The sequence below is a fragment of the Pyrus communis genome, chromosome 15 (assembly GCF_041283825.1).
Source record: "Pyrus communis isolate YQ-2024b chromosome 15, ASM4128382v1, whole genome shotgun sequence".
In the NCBI taxonomy this organism is placed as follows: Eukaryota; Viridiplantae; Streptophyta; class Magnoliopsida; order Rosales; family Rosaceae; genus Pyrus; species Pyrus communis.
This window is the reverse complement of record NC_142579.1, coordinates 21,570,891-21,588,444: the sequence shown is the minus strand read 5'-3', so window position 1 is coordinate 21,588,444 and position 17,554 is coordinate 21,570,891. Positions and strand designations below refer to the sequence as shown.

The 17,554-nt window shown below is 35.4% G+C and overlaps 1 protein-coding gene and 1 non-coding gene across 4 annotated transcripts; one reads left to right on the top strand and one right to left on the bottom strand.

Moving 5' to 3' along the window:
* The first annotated feature begins 11,473 nt into the window (after positions 1–11,473).
* LOC137734130 (heptahelical transmembrane protein 4) lies at positions 11,474–14,679 on the top strand. Of its 3 annotated transcripts, none has more exons than XM_068473428.2 (4): positions 11,474–11,823; positions 12,197–12,459; positions 12,708–13,032; positions 13,745–14,679. In XM_068473428.2, the coding sequence occupies exons 2-4, from the start codon at positions 12,200–12,202 to the stop codon at positions 14,396–14,398; spliced, it is 1,239 nt and encodes a 412-aa protein (XP_068329529.2). In that variant the 5' UTR covers positions 11,474–11,823; positions 12,197–12,199; the 3' UTR covers positions 14,399–14,679. The 3 variants fall into 3 exon arrangements, with proteins under 3 accessions (XP_068329529.2, XP_088542636.1, XP_088542637.1); XM_088686510.1 differs by having other exon boundaries at positions 11,540–11,823; positions 12,189–12,459; XM_088686511.1 differs by lacking the exon at positions 11,474–11,823 and having other exon boundaries at positions 12,317–12,459; positions 12,770–13,032.
* Positions 14,680–14,745: 66 nt separating this feature from the next.
* Positions 14,746–14,819, bottom strand: TRNAT-AGU (transfer RNA threonine (anticodon AGU)). The gene has a single exon. It is a non-coding gene; the product is annotated as a tRNA-Thr (tRNA).
* Between the last annotated feature and the right edge of the window lie 2,735 nt (positions 14,820–17,554).

The window sequence follows — 17,554 nt, the reverse complement described above, 5'->3', positions numbered from 1 at the left end:
GTCAGGAACCAAAATGATGAGTTAACCCAATGTTAGGGACCATTTATGATAAAAATCCACAAATATATATATACACACCAAAATAAAGAGAAATAAATTAATTTTGAACTCATCATTTACGAGATTTGGATTTAAAGCGTAGCAAATAAAAGTTATATCATTATAAACATGGTATACAAATTATAAATTAGCTAAAACATCTATCCTAACCAATACCAATCATATATCAATTTGTACAATTGAAATATGATTATTTTTTCCGCAATTTCTAATTAAGAAGTCAGACATGTATATTAGAACATCTATCCTAACCAATAAGCAATAATAGGAAGAGGCTCAAGATTATTTATACTAGTAGGCAATGTTTTTAGTCTCCCACGTAGAATTCATACTTTGTGCAATGCATACAAATAAAAAGTGGATGACATAGGGTTGGTTTGGGATTGTGGTGATTATATTAAAAGGAGCTTATTAAAAAAATCTAGATTATTAAATGTGTTTGGTAAAACATACAAAAAGTGTTTTTTTTTTTTTTTTAAACTGTTGTCAATGACAGTAGAAAAGCATAGAAAAAACAGAAGTATAGTCTACCATGTTTCTATAAAAAGTGTTTTTTTTTCAAGGTAAAGTAATTAGTGCTCATTTAATGATATTTTCAAATAACAAGTATATCATCACACGTTTTACAAAATTACAATCTTTGCTCTTACATTTTTGTCTTTGACAATTATTATATCACATTAAATATTATATCATTTTTAGTCATTTAATATATTCAAAGCAATTTATATAAAAATTTACTAAGCACTCAGACACTACTTTTTTTAATTAAAAACACTTTTATAAAAATAAAAATAAAAGTTTACCAAACACTCAACAACTTTATTTTACAGCTGTTTATTCTCATAACAAATTAGAAACTGTTTTTTTTTAAGCACAACAATACCAAATTAGCCTATCGTTATTATTATTAATTAATAAAATTGACGGAATGCAACAGCGCCGGTTGCATCATTAAATTTAAAATAAAAGATAATGAATTAATATATTGTTCCTTTTAGAATTGTGATGCAAATTATGTTACCTTATATTGTAATTAGGCCTAATTGGAGTAATAGTCTCCATGGTGATAGGGTAGTTGAAAGATAGCCCCTATAGTAAAAAAACTAGGATTTAAGCCCATGTGGTAAAGTCTGTTAGGATTTATGCACTAAATTAAAAATTATGTCAAGTTTCTGTTAATTATTAGCATGTGAGCCGCACATACTAGGCTAAAACAGAACTCTCCATACACATATTAGGCTAAAACGGACCTCTCCATTAATTGTTAACGCGTGGGGCTAGCTCACGTGCTAATAATTAACAGAAAGTTGACGAAATTTTCAATTTTCGGCATAAATCCTAACAAATTTTACCACATGGGCTTAAATTCTAGTTTTTTTACCACATAGGTTATCTTCCAACTACACTATCATCACAAAGACTATTAATCCAATTAAGCCTTGTGATTATGTTTCACGTCATTAATAACACTTGGCCTAAAACGGCAATCTTATTATTTGTACTTCACCATCTTCCTTTAGCAACAAAAAACAAAGCAAAAAAATAAATAAATAAATAAAAGAACAACTCATTTATAAAAGATGGCAAGTTCCAACAATTTTCAAACTTTTTGCTGCAATCTTGATTTTAATTTGTAGTTGTGAGATGGTGCCATGGTGGTTTTGTGAGGACATGCAATAATAGGTATCACACTTCATCCATGCAAAAACAGAAGTGCAGCGAAGTGTGGAAAAGAAATATATGATGATACTAAATTGTTGGCATGTCAATGACACCCACCATTATTGCATTCAACTTGTAGGAATGGATCAATATCGTTACCATGTATTAGCGTTTGACGTTCTTTCAACACCTCTTTCCAAACTAGCCAAGTCCGAGGCTTTGGTAAAGAGTGCGCAAATTTGGGTGAATTGTGTTGAATTTTCACACTATAGCTCGCCATCTTCAACTCCTCTAAAAGCATAATTAGTGTTATCTATCTACTCTCTCTATATCAAAATGTAGTTCCGAATGAAATAAAATAGCGTTCCAACATAAATTTTGACCAACCAGACAGAATACCTTACAATAAAAAACTTTGAAACCAACTGTATTGACTAATCAAACGTGCTAGTCAACTAAGTACAGATTATTAGGTGCTCACAAGTATATAAACCAAGCAAACTTATAATGCTAAAACAATGCAGTGTGATCTTCAGTTATGTTTTAGCCTTAATTCTTGAGTTATGTTTACTTGGTTAACAAAGTGTCAATACTAGCAAACCCTACAATGTTTACCTCTAACAATGGTTATTTGGTTATAAAGGAGCTTTGTAAAGTATTGAACATAAGGAAGCTTTTGGCCGGAAAAACCCACCTCTGGGTTAAGAAATCGGGGACTCTCCACTGAGTCCAATCCATTAGTGTAAACAAAGGTTTATACAATGACCACACAAGCTCAATTCCTAAATCCCTATCTACATAACAGCTTTACCTTTGTGCAACCTTGCCTTACACCAAATGGACTCATTCGGTCTTCACAAAGTGGCAGCTCTTCTTGAGCTCATCACCTTGTCGCACCAAGATCAGCACGATCAATGATATGATAATGATTTTATGATATGCTTATAAAATCTGAATTCAAATGACCAGTTAGATTCTCCAGTCAAACAGTTGAAGGAAGAATCTAACTTGAATCCAAAAGCTTGGTCTATGAAGGATATGAAACTTAAGGTATAGACCACAACTTAATGTAAAACCATGAAAACAATGCAACCCTAATATGCAGTGATTGGGTGTTTGTGCATGAGATGGTTTTGTGGCTAGGGTTTCAATTTGGAAGCTTAAGAGCTAGTTATAGGCTAAATGCACTCTTTCTCTTGAAATGTAAATAGCTTAGTCGAATACCAAATGAAACCTTGGCACCTCTTTTAATGGAAGAGTTTGATGTTTCAGACAAGAGGAACCAGAGAACACGTGTCACAAACCAAAGAAACCTTTTCAAATCAAGGGTGAGAGATCCATGCACGGAAAAATGTGTTAGATGGCCCATGTTGGCTGTCTTAATTTACGTGTCTAGACAGCTGGACAACAGAAGGAATTTCTGACTAGACAACTACACTAAACAAAAGGAATCTGGAAAAATAAGCTTGATAAGCATATGCAAATGTATAGTTGAAACCTTTTGCAGTGAAGAAGGCTAGTGCTTTGACAAGTTCAATCCCAATAGTAATCCCAGATCAACATTGTACTCTAACTCTAAATTATGAGCATATGTGGTAGCATTTACAAATTTTGACAAGGGAAGTCAAACAATAAACCTAGTACTTAACAATCTCCCCAATTGGCATTGCTTGACAAAATAACCCCAAACCTATAACTAAATTCACACTTCACAACACCCAAGAAATCATGCAGTGACAAGAGAAGAGCAAGTAACAACTCCTGCAACAAACATACATTTCTCGACAAGAGACAAGTGAAATTCATCATGGGTTATTATAACATAAGCTCATCTTAAAAATGACACCATTGCATGAACAACACAGGTTATTCCAGTCCTACATTTAAAACACTTATATTTTTTTTTCTCCTGCATTTTGTCATGGTAAGAAAAAGGAAGAACAATGAAGGAATAAACAATGAAGCATAACAAGAACAAAGAAGGGTCAATGCATCTAGGAAAACCAAAAAAGTTGTTGTGCTCTTTTCAAGTGCAAAAATAAGGATAATATAATGGCATAAGTAAGGGTGTTGAACCACATGGACTAATTAAACCTCTACAAATTACTAGTTTTATGTGAACCCTAACTAAACAATGAAAATGCAAACTGAATTTAGATTTTTCAATTGAAAACTAAAATAACTTAAAAATGCAAGAAAGATAAAAATAAATGATAGATCGATTCAGAAATAATGGGAATGGAACTAGGGATACCGATTTCACTGTTACAAGCCAATTCCATCAAAATTAAGTCAAAACGCATTTAACTCTCCAATCTGCAACTAGGGTTCGTTTTACTCATTTATAATCATCCATTTGATGTGTGGTTATGATCAAGTACTCCTAATCTGCAACCTAGTTGTGATGTTCAACTTAGATTACCAAATAAGAATCCATTAAGACCTCGAAAACTTCCAAGAACCAAAGAAATCACATGGCAGGATGTATGCATAACAGTTTCTTCATTCATTCACATGTCTACCAAGATTAAGCATGATGTGTACTATAACCTTGATCAAATAATCTATAAGAAACCATAATGGTGATCAAACATTATGATAAACAAATAAATTAAACTATAAAATCAGTGAATGAAACAAGAAAACAGATTGATGAATCGAATACTTTAACTTAATAACATAGAATAGTTTTGCAAGGCTACATCGAAATCCCCAGCTATGAACTTAATTACATAACATGATTACATAATATATAAATATGAAGAACAACATGAGTTGAATTAAATTCATAGAAGAAACCCCCTTGAAGCAATTCTGATGTTGAACTTCTCCAAGAACAGCGATGTTGCATGGTTTCTTCTGTGGCAGCGGATGGTGAAGGGAAATAGGGTTTTGTTTCTGGAAGAAATGCCAAAGAAAGAGAAGAGAGAGAGCTCTGGGCGACCCCAAGGGGGCTTTTGAAAAAGTGATATGAAACCCTAGTATTTATAGGCTAAATGAGGCTGTAGCTGATTGCAAGGTGATCTCAACCATTAAGCCAAAGTTTTGAACGTTTTTCCTTATTTGGCTCCTCCAAATCAGGCTCGATATTCCAATTCCTGTCCCGTTTTGCTCCTGGTCTTCTAACAAGCCAGATTCGTCTTGGATTCTTTATTTGGACTTTAAAACAGGCCACTAAACTTCTTTTAACCCCAAAAATGACATGTTTTCACTTATTTTGCCTTCAAATTGATCCTAAAGTACATGTAACTACACACTAACACAAAATAAGGTAAAATGCAACCAATTTAACTCAAAAACATCACAAAGAGGCTAGAAATGGATGGTATAAATGCATGAAATATATGAGTTATCAAATACCCCCAAACCTGGTTTTTGCTATTCCTCGAGCAAAACTATAACTAAAAACGCACAAAAATAATAAAATATAACTATACCAGTTTTGCTGGCTAAACGATTGCACTGAGCATGTGCAACAAGCCTCTAAACCTCTAGGTGTCCCTAGTCGGAGGAGTTGTGTCTCTTGAGGGTTTACAGTGATGATGCCCACAAACATCTATAGACTCTGCAAACAAAATAGTTAAAGCATACTTGAAACAAACTAATAAGAACCAATGAAAGCTTAGTCATACATTCAAACCAAAAGTCTGCCACTTCAAAGAATCGTATCATATGTAGAGTGTAAAAAATATTACTCCATAACTCATGACTTCAAAGACACCATACTCAAATGCCAAAGATAGAATTCGCCTCAACTCCAGTCCCCACAGATATCACTCAAATTTTCACTCATATCCTAAAGTGTAGTCTCTCCACAAACACATGTGAGTGAAATTATGTAAAAGGGATTCAAAAATTCTCACATATGAAATATGAAATAAAGGCACAATTTCTGAACAGATCTCATGAAATGAATCAAATACTAAGAATATAGATAGTACACGTACTTACCAGCACCTATGAATACATCCCCAAAGATCAGCTAGGTCTTTCACAAGGTTGTAATGTAAGGCTTAGGCTATGGGCTATGAAGGAAAGGGTAGGAAATACTATAGCTTGGAACATACCAAAGTGTCTTTTTTATGAAATAAGCAGGCTCTTCACTTGCATTGGTCTTTGTTATTTGTTATTGGCATCCAAGACCATGCATGTGAGAGTGAAGGATTTGGAAATTGTATCTTCTTTATTCATTTTTTTTTTCTTTTCGTCTTTTTTTTTTTTTTTTTTTTTGAAACTTTTTCTTTCTTGTTTTGCAATTCCAGCGCAGGTTACCTTGATACACGCCACATTCTTGATCTAGAGCTCAATCTATCTGTGTTTTCATCACTTTAGTATTCCCCGAACTATAAGGTATGGCTGTAATGGGCTAAGATGGATAGAGTTTGGTGAGGGTGATAAAAAAACTAGGCTAAAAGTGTTTGGCTGCAACAAGGGTGAATGGAGCACACAAAAAGATGGGAATTAAGACTTTTAGTGGTTAAAACATGCATAGCCTAACATCGTCTCAATGAGTTCATTCATAGGATAAACACATGGTATCTGTAACATAAGATTATTCTTAGCATTCAATCAAAGAGAAATACTGAGATCATTTGAAGTAAGTCTAAAAGAAAAAGATAGGAATAGAAACACTTTAAACCCTCTCATAGAAGCAAATAGGCTCAAAATAAGTCACTAAGGTAGTCTCCACTATTCTTCTTCCAGAATTTGAGCATGGTACTATTACCATCATAATTCCAAGAGTAACAGCTTTGTAGAAGAAAATAAGATACGAAACTTTTTCATGACAACACTGTAGTTTTGTTTGTAAACATAGCCCTCGTATACATTCACATTAGTAAGCAAAAGCAAACTTAACCAAAACTAAAAACAAACGAAAACTTTCAATCGCACACCCCCAAACCTAAACTAAGCATTGTCCTCGATGCGTAAAAAAATGAATGGAATCCAACAATGCAACAAGGTAGAGTATGCATGAAATGAAATAAAACAAAAACTAAAAGACACAAAATAAAAGGAAAGAATACAAACCTAGCTAGGTTGCATTCTAGCAAGCGCTTTATTTAACGTCTAGGCAAGACGCGATGGGTATGATGGATAAACGCCTAGGGTGGTAGGAAGTCAAGGTACCTCCGAACCTTGGTCGGAAGAAGTGGTTTCTTTCAAGGGCCTTTGAATATGGTGCGTTAAATTTCCACAAGGACTTGATTGTGATGGTGTTTTTGTCTCTCCTTGTGAATAAAATGCAAGACCATATCCTCTTCCTTTGTTTGAAATGGCAGTAAGGTCTCGTTATCGAACTTCAATTCTTTTCCCTCTTGAAATGGCAGCAAATCATCTTCCAAAGACTCCAAATATGGCACCTGAAAAGATGTAAAACAACATGGAGAATCTGGCATAGATTTTGAAAAATATTCAATTAAATTAGAGGATAGAGGAAGAGCTTCAAACACTATGTCCAACATAGTTTCACCAAGCACATTTATGGGTGACTCATCATGCTTTTGTTTGACAAATCTCCCTGGAAATGAAATTGGTGGAATATATGGCTTGGGAAGAATGTAAGGTTCTTCATCTTGGTAAAGCTCAGGAACCTCACTATGAAAATATGCACCGCAAGCTTCCTTTGGTTGTTCATCCTCCTCTTCTTGATCATCACCACAGGATTGATGTTCATTTAACGCTTGGACAATCTGCCCCAATTGAATTTCCAATTGGTAAGTGCAGTGGAGTGTTCTTGAATCATGCTACTCGTTGATTGTTGAAATTGTAAAGTGCTTTAAGCAAGTAGCTTCAAAATGTCCTCCAAAGTAGTGTCAAAGGATTCCTGTTGTGATGGAGGTGCAAATGCTTGATTTGGAGCTTCTATGTTGTTCCAAAAGACATGATCAAAGTTCCTCCAAGCAGGGCTATATGTGTTTGAGAATGATTGCAGTGGATCTTGGTTAGAGAAACACATGCGGTGTGAGTGCTCTCGGACAAACATAGGAAACTCATCTCTCCTTGGGCAGAATTGAAGAAGATGGCCAGTTTTAGACATAACGGACATTCACCGTACATTTCTGTATACCACCTGAAATCAAACAACCTAAAATGTAAATTAAAAATCTAAAGTAAGAAAAGAAAAACAGATAGGGTTTCTAAAGCAAGCAATTATAGGGGACTGAAATCAGTCCTCGACAACGGCGCCAAAATTTTATTGTGTTCCTTTCAAGTGCAAAAATAAGGATAGTATAATGGCACAAGTAAGGGTGTCGAACCACTTGGACTAATTAGACCTCTACAAATTACTAGTTTTATGTGAACCCTAACTAAACAATGAAAATGCAACCTGAATTTAGATTTTTCAATTGCAAACTAAAATAACTTAGAAATGCAAGAAAGATAAAAATAAATGATAGGTCGATTCAGAAATAATGGGAATGGAACTAGGGATATCGATTTCACCATTACAAGCCAATTCCATGAAAATTAAGTCAAAACGAATTCAACTCTCCAATCCGCAACTAGGGTTTGTTTTACTCATTTATGATCATCCATTTGATGTGTGATTGTGATCAAGTACTCATAATCTGCAACCTAGTTGTGATGTTCAACTTAAATTACCAAATAAGAATCCATTAAGACCTTGAAAACTTCCAAGAATCAAAGAAATCACATGGCAGGATGTATGCATAGCAGTTTCTTCATTCATTCACATGTCTACCAAGATTAAGCATGATGTGTACTATAACCTTGATCAAATAATCTGTAAGAAACCATAATGGTGATCAAACACTAAGATAAAAAACAAATTAAGCTATAAAATCAATGAATGAAACAAGAAAACATATTGATGAATCAAATACTTTAACTTAATAACATAGAATAGTTTTGCAAGGCTACATCGAAATCCCCAGCTATGAACTTAATTACACAACATGATTGCAGAATATATAAATATGAAGAACAACATGAGTGAAATTAAATTCATAGAAGAAACTCCCTTGAAGCAATTCTAATGTTGAACTTCTCCAAGAATAGCGCGACTGCATGGTTTCTTCCGTGGTAGCGAATGGTGAAGGGAAACAGGGTTTTGTTTCTGGAAAAAAGGCCAAAGAAAAAGAAGAGAGAGAGCTCTGGGCGACCCCAAGGGGATTTTTGAAAAAGTGATTTGAAACCTAGTATTTATAGGCTAAATGGGTTTGTAGCTGATTGCAAGGTGATCCCAACCATTAAGCAAAGTTTTGAACATTTTTCCTTATTTGGCTCCTCCAAATCAGGCTAGATATTCCATTTCCTTTCCCATTCTGCTTCTGGTCTTCTAACAAGCCAGATTCGTCTTGGATTCTTTATTTGGGCTTTAAAACAGGCCACTAAACTTCTTTCCACGTTTGAATAAGGGTCAACCCCAAAAATGGCATGTTTTCACTTCTTTTGCCTTCAAATTGATCCTAAAGTACATGTCTTCTTTTTCCTTCAAATTGATCCTAAAGTACATGTAACTGCACACTAACACAAAATAAGGTAAAATGCAACCAGTTTAACTCAAAAATATCATAAAGAGGCTAGAGAATGAATGGTGTAAAAAAGATAAATATCCAACAATTTAAGCTCAAGGGTCACGAGATTCAAGATAAAACCAAACTAAGAGTAGCAAGATTAATTACAACAAAATCTAAAAGGAAATGGAGTTTCAACTTTAACAACCACTGTTTAAGATTTAACAAAATGGAACTCTCCTATAACTCTTGCTCTCAAATAAACTAAAAATCCCTACAAGAATTCCCTCATAATCCTAAAACTCCTTCGATTGTGACAAGTCATCTGAGCCGACAGGAGATCCAGTAATAATGACATCTTCAATAGGGGCATCTCCAAGGCCTATACCATTACCAAAATCTTCTGCATCTTCATCTTCATCTTCATCAGATAAATAAGTAAATCTGATGTGTTTGCCCTTCGAGGTAGGAGTGGAAGAGACATGCTGATGAACATTGATGGTCACACTTTTTCCTTTAGTAGCATAGATTGCTTAGCAGCAATGGCACTTGTATAGCCGGATGATACAACTAAGACACAGAAGATGGATCCACGGGACGTTGAGGGGCAAGTTTTGTAGGTTGCGAGACGACTCGAGGACAAACAATGGAGGATTCATGGATGTTTGACTCATAGATAGTGTGGAGAACGAGTGACTGACAAGTGGTGAAGACACTAATTGACTGACCAAGGACTTAAAATAAAAAATTGTTTTCTAAGGGAGTTGATTTCGAACTCAAGATATGTTATTTTCTATCCTGGAAAGCATTTAGTGGATGGACTGGTCTAGGATCACCCTAAGCAATAACACACATTACATTGCCCAGGTTCATCATATTTATGTCAAGATCCTTAGTGGTTCTAGGACACAAATCATCCAGGACACTTTTGAACACTAGCACGCTCACATAACTGAGTGATTAGACAAGGATGAATAGTAAAGCCCCTCTGTTGAGTTCCAAAGTGTTTAGACTTAGACAGAATTGACTTGAAAATCAGAAAACCAAAAGGCACATCACAACAACACTATGGCTGACTCAAGGGTAGGGTTGCCATTGTTTGACCTTAGTCTGATCAGTATAATAAAACAAGATTGTGACAAATGATTCCTTATAGGCTTAGTACCTAGTGTCGGAGTAAGGTGGTACTCCAATTATCGCACTGAAACTCTTTATAGATACTAATTTTGGGAAGTGATATCTCTCAGAATCAACGTTATCTAGGGGGCTTCGAGCTCTGTCTTGGGCCTACAAACTTACCCGTGTTTTGCCTCAATACTCCATACTCCGAAGTAAGCTTACTTCAGAAAGATTGGAGGATTATACTATGTTTCACAATGTGGAAGCAAGTGATGAGAAATTTGAAGTATTCTACTCTATCCAGCTTAAAGATCTAAGTAGGACTACTTAATCAAATACGATCAACATGCAAAAGATCAATTCGTTCAAAGAAAGGGTGCAAGAACCCAAGTCCATGACTTGGGCACATTTTCAAATTATAGAAGAAACAGGCCCCTTCCAGGCCAATTAAATCGTCTTAGAATTAAATGTAAAACTGCATCTCATAACTAGTCCCGACATCGATGACATTACCTTATCTGCAGCAGACAGAATTCCACCGGGAGCCTTTGATCGATAGGAGTGGCTTCTTCCAGTGTTGCCTCGAAGTCGAAACCTGACTCAACTTCTTCAGACACCTCCAGCTCCGCGACCTCCCCTATATATATTTATGTATGTATCAAACTCAGGCTGTTTAATTCCTATATAAGTATCACACTCACTGAAACTGCTATGAAAACTTACAAGTAGAGAGAAATATTTAGATAGTACATATTCTTTAAGAGAAAAGCTTAACTCCTTAAGATTGAGGAGGAGTTCCTCATCAATTTACTTCGTGTTCTATTCAGCAAACTTTTTGTTTATAATCAAAACTGTTTATGTTATAAATATCTTTTCTACAAAAAATTAAAAATTAAAAAATTAAAATCGAGACCGTTTATTTAATTGAGTTACAAGTTAATTATGAATCACATGACACATACAAATCCTGATAATATTAAACTTCAAATTCAATATCTAAAATAAAAGAACACCTCAATTTTAAGTCAGTTAGAAGATGACAGATTGACGGTTGATGATGAACACTTTTACCACTGAAAGACTGCCTTGGCTTAATCATAAAGCACGGTGATAAAATATCTTCATTTTTATTCATCACGAGACAAGTCATTTTCCTACAAGACGTGCCAAACTTTGTAACACTTATTAATTGGCGACCCAATCGACCTCCATCGGCATCTCCGCATCTCCCCAATCGAATCTCTACCCTCAATTCCCAAATCTCTATTTTAATAACCCACGTCCACGTTCCCCTTGTGGGTTCTTCTCATAATCCAATTATTTTTTTTTGGCACTTCCTCACAAGGACAACTCTCTTTTCTCTGATTATCACCGCTCCGTTGTTTACACAAATATATATAAAAAGGACGAACTCCGAAAGCCCCATCTGGGACAGAAGAGGGATCTCCGTCTGGGGGCTGCTTTGATTGTTCTCAGCCGGCGGGTCTTCAATTTTTAGGTATGTTTTCTCATCTGGGTTTTGCTTGAAATGCTTTGATTTCCCACCATTACTTACTAATTGTGATTAGATTGTTGATATTGGATTTGCATGCCTTTAATTTGGCTTTGGTTTCCAAGAAAATGTGGCAAAAGAAAATGGACAGTGAGATTAGGACTAATGGGTTTGCGGATTCTCTCTGCAAGTGTTGAATTTTGACTACAAAAGTAAAAAAATTGATGCAAATTTGGATTTTTTTTACGTTGGATTTGATAAAGATCATTGCTTTAGGATCTGGGTTCACTTTTTGGTATTTTATAATTTTGTCTGGCGACCAAATGGAGAATTTTTCATTTCTGTTAAGTGTGACATTGTATGATTTGGAGTTGAACAGAAAATGGGGAGCGAAGTCGAAAATTTTGAAGATCCAAAACTTGCACCTGAAGCAATGGAGAACAATCGGGCATCTTCGTCAAAGGAAGGCAAAGGAAAGCGGCTGTGGAAGAAGGTGAAGTATCAGCTGGTTGAGTACCACAGTTTGCCGAACTACTTGAGGGACAATGAGTTCATTTTGGGCCATTACCGGTCCGAATGGCCATTGAAGCAGGTCTTGTTTAGTATATTTACCATCCACAACGAGACGCTAAATGTTTGGACGTAAGCCTCTATCCGTTTACGAGTAATATTTTTTGAAAATTGTATGTTTGTACATAAATGGTTAATAGTTCTGATGCTTTCAGATAAAAGCTATTAATCGGGTGTTTTTTCAAACAGTTTCTATGTTTCCCCTTTTGAACTTTGCAATATTTAATGAGAAAGTAAAAACTGTTTACAATATTCCTTTTTTCTTCTGAAGTTAACTATAGTGGATTAAACTGTGAATATGACAATTTATTGCTTTCCAGGCATTTGATCGGATTCTTCCTTTTTCTTTCCCTGACCATATACACTGCAATTAAGGTTCCAGAGGTTGTTGATCTTCATGCTTTACAGCATTTTCCTGATGTGCTCAAAAAGGCTGATCTGCACAAATTAAGTGAAGAATTCATGACATGCCTCCCTTCCCTACCCAACATGCCAGATCTAAACAGACTTAGAGAAGAGTTAAAGACATCATTAACTTCAATGGATCTGCTGCCGTCACTCTCTGGTTGGCATGTTATGGAACTTCTGAATAATTGTTTGCCACAACGATTCTCCCATGGCAACCAAACCGATGTTTGTGTTCTGGTAAATGCTCTACCTTTAAAGCCCCAGTACCCCATTTATAAGGCTTTGATGTTCTAGCATAATGTGCTTAGAGTTTTATCATTTATTGAGATCATTTTTAGTATAAATGTGGTTTGCAGAACTGTTTCCCTTAATGGTTTGGCTTCTTAAATTTTTGTATAGCTATCCATGTAAGATGATAGGTAAGAAAGTCGAGTGATTGTTGCCCATTATTTCCTAAATGGTTTATCTCATGTGGTGGATGTGTTCTTAACGGTGAACGATCCATTATAATCTTATTGTGTGACTAAATAGTGCTAGTTGCAAAGCATCCGTAGCCCCTTGATATTAAATTTAACACACACACACCCCAATCCATTATAATCTTATTGTGTGACTAAGTAGTGCTAGTTCGAAAGCATCCGTAGCCCCTTGATATTAAATTTAACACACACACACACCCCGATCTATTATAATCTTATTGTGTGACTAAATAGTGCTAATGACTAAATAGTGCTAGTTGCAATGCATCCGTTGCCCCTGATATTAAAAATAACACAGACACACAGAGAAACGCACACAATTTAATCATGTGACTCTTTGGAGCATTAAATTTGTAAAAGGATGAGCAGTTAGAATCCCCAATTCATATAATCCATTGTCAATGTTAATGTAGTTTTGCAGATGCGTCGAGCTAATAGATTACTTTTATTTGTTGTTTGGATTAATGCAGCGTAGCATGAAGGAGGATGTAGCAAACATAATAGCACCACTGATGATTAGACCAATCACAAGATGGCCGTTTTTTGCGTTCTTGGGGGGAGCCATGTTTTGCTTGCTAACCAGCAGCGCATGCCATCTTCTCTCGTGCCACTCTGAACGCATGTCATATATCATGCTCAGGATGGACTATGCTGGAATTGCAGCCCTTATATCCACTTCCTTCTACCCTCTCGTCTACTACACCTTCATGTGCGACCCTTTCTTCTGCGCCCTCTACATGGGATTCATAACCCTCTTGGGAATTGCCACAGTCTTGGTTTCCCTCGTCCCAGTCTTTCAAAATCCCGAATACCGAATTGTCCGTGTATCTCTTTTTCTTGGCATGGGCCTGTCCGGGATTTTACCCGTTATGCACAAACTCATCTTGTTTTCTGATCAACCTGAGGCACTCCATACAACCAGGTATGAGATTCTGATGGGGCTTCTTTACGGGGTTGGAGCCCTGGTTTATGCCACAAGGATTCCAGAAAGATGGATGCCAGGGAAATTCGACATAGCAGGGCACAGCCACCAGCTGTTTCACGTATTGGTAGTGGCAGGCGCATACACCCATTACCGTGCAGGGCTCGTTTACCTCAAATGGCGCGACTTAGCGGGTTGCTGAATTGGTGAAATAGGAAGATCTCCTCTAGACTCTAGTACTAGTGGTAAGGTCTTTGTTGTTATGTTATGTGTAGGTGAAGAATGGAGTTTGTGTAGTGCAGATAATGTAATTTCCAATTTGTGACCGGAATCAGGCACAGAAAATCGTGTTTGGTTAGGGGGAAAAGGAAAAAGAAAAAAAAATTATATTGGAGCATTTAATTGGACATGTATAGAACTTGTGGTAAATAAAGATTTTGTGTTCATTTCAAAATTCAATAAGATGATGAAGCCGGTTTTCGATCTCTCTTCTCGCAGTGCGACTGTGCAATACTTGAGCAAAGAGGAAGTGAAAAAACACTGAATTTTTGCTTTCATTGAGAGTTGAACTCAAGACCTCCCGCTTACTAAACGGGTGCTCTAACCAACTGAGCTATGAAAGCCGCTTGTTGGTTATACCATCAGAATTGTTTTTGACAACACTTCCGCCTGTGGGTTTACTTTATCCAGACATTTTATCCAATTTTCCTTTTCCAATGCGGTCGCTTTTCCCATTCATCCATACTTTCTGAACTCATTAGCATGGAAATTGTGAGAAGAAATTTTTTTTATATTTAAGTGATATCCTTATTGTCAGAAGTTTTAAATTTGATTCTCGTAAAATGTGGATTTGAACTACATTTTTGCTACTCTATTGTGATGCTTATCTCATTGCCCACTCCCTTAACATAGAAGATACCGTTTGTTAAAAAAAAAAATAATAAATAAATAAATAGATTCAAGCAATAATTAATAAATGAATTTCTAATTATGATTAATGATTTTTTTTTTTTTTAGTGTGTGTAAGTAATGAGTTTGGTTAAAGTTTTACTTTAATTTTATTAATTCTTCGATATTAATTTTAAGGGTCAACTAAATTGTACAAGAAATATCTCATATGTGTTCTGGACGTTCAAACTTAAATTAGCAGAATTAGTAAATTATTTAAAGTCGTGAAAATTCCCACTAAATTAAATTAGTAGAACTTCGTCCAAACTACAATAGTCGCAATCATAACTACACAATCAAAGGAGATGCCACGGAGCTTTGTCCCCCTCCATACTTAACGTCTCACAATGAATCACATAAGCATTTTGACGTGAACTAAACAACAAGAAGTTCATCTAAACTACTAAAGGAGGGAGGTTAGCTCCGAAATGTGGTGAGCTTGGCCTCAAAACCCGGTGAGAAGCGTTTCTCAGAAAACAACAAAGATGATAATCCAAATTTTACATTGTCATTTTGTGTTTGGTTGAACCGCAGTAAAGTAGAAGCCATAGTCCAAACTTGACCTTTCTTCTTTCTCCTATCATAGGTCGTTCATTTCTGCTCATAAAATCCCAGACCACAACAAGCACTGCAATTATTACCTGGTCCAACTTCAATTCCCCGAAACTACAATGTATGTCATTTCAAGTAAATGATCCTTACACTCTGGGGTGTGGAATCGCGTAGTCAGGATTTTTAAATAATGGGTCATAATATCAACAAAAAAATTTCATAAAGCTATTTCGTCAAGCACTTAGTAAACATTTGTCAATTCCTGTCAACATACACCGGAAGTTTATGCCACCGTATGTCGACAACTAATATTACTTGTAAAGGTTTGTTGAGAGTGGATGCAAGATACTATGGAGTAATTTTGAAGATTGCCAAGGTTTTTCAACTAAAGTATTTCATACAAAAAGAAAGAAAATGAAGACAAATATGATAAAAGAAAATAGTAGTAGAAGAGGAGGTTGTGATCTAGTTTGTCTTAGTTGTTTATATAGGTCAAATACACTGTAGAAACAAATATACATAGGATTTTTGAAGTTATTAGGGTCAAAGACAACCTAAGACCCATCTATCACACTTGTGGCGTGTATAAGTGAAGGTTTGGAATATATAAAGAAATCGGAAGTGCTGCCAAATTGAAAAACTTTGGTCAATATAAAATCACATGACTATTCTTAAGTCATTGATGAAGAGTGTATTCTGGTGTGACGATCGATCACACGCTAAAACATTAGATTTTTGTGTATGTTGTGAATCAGTGTCACAATGGTAATATTAATAATGTGCAGATTATTAACTTGTAATTTTAAAACATTATTTCCCTCTAGGTGTCAAGTAGGGCATTTTCTTCAATTGTTAGATGCGGAGAGAGAGATATATACGATGCTTCTTCTTGTAGCTATTATGTTTCTGGTGATCACCTACTTACAATTTTTCAACTAGTAACTTGAATGGCTAACCACTTGAAACTTGATCCTGCATTCATCTCGAGGGTCGGCCGAGAACCAACAGATCTACGTCTTTGTTTTTAATGTTCAATTTTTTTATCAGCTTAGTTAATTAAAAACATTCATTTTTATATTCGAGATTTCGAGTTTAATTTTCCATCTCCTGATTATAATTTGTAAATATAAAAGAAGAAAAAAAATTACTTTTTAAAGTAATATCGAATTTGTTACAAAATTCTCTCTTTTGTTGGTTATGTTTGGAGAAAAGCGAACTCTAAATGTATGCTTATATTAACTCATTATCTGCATGTGGTCAATATCCTAGTAAACTGAATTTTGAGTGTTTTTACCCATGCGTTTTGAGTTTGAAATTCTATTATTCTCTAAATTAATGTACTAGTTTATCCATGTTCTTAATAATAGTAAATAAAAATAAAAATAACTCATTATCTCACAAAGTATCATAATTTGGAATGACCAAAGAGGTTAATTTTACACCGCCTTACGAATATAACTAAACCAATCATGAACTGGACTTCAATTAATCATTGAGGCTTTGCTTTGATTGATCACTAAGGCTTTGCTTCGATTTGATCACTGAGGCTTCCCACATCCGCCTTCAAGCTAACGAGGAAGTACACCGCCTTGGTCGTCTTGTTCCGGAGTAAGGATTTTTTCTGAATCTCTTCTATCAAATTCATCAAATCTATCAATATGGGTATTTAAAATTTGATTCAATGACTAAAATTATTATAACTTTTAAAGGAGACTTCTGTTTATGGCTGTTGAATCAAATTTCAAAAGTCCAAATTGATGAATTATGTGGATTTAATGGAAGGGATCCGAAAATGATCCATTCCCTTTCATTCCGGCTATGATTTCACATTATGGGGTCTCCTCCTGTCATTGTACTC

Excerpts from the sequence above, each read along its gene's own strand:
- LOC137734130 (XM_068473428.2), top strand. The coding sequence starts at position 12,200 with ATGGGGAGCGAAGTCGAAAATTTTGAAGATCCAAAACTTGCACCTGAA. Across the intron at positions 12,460-12,707 it reads GAGACGCTAAATGTTTGGAC|GCATTTGATCGGATTCTTCC; the intron begins GTAAGCCTCTAT and ends ATTGCTTTCCAG. Across the intron at positions 13,033-13,744 it reads AAACCGATGTTTGTGTTCTG|CGTAGCATGAAGGAGGATGT; the intron begins GTAAATGCTCTA and ends GGATTAATGCAG.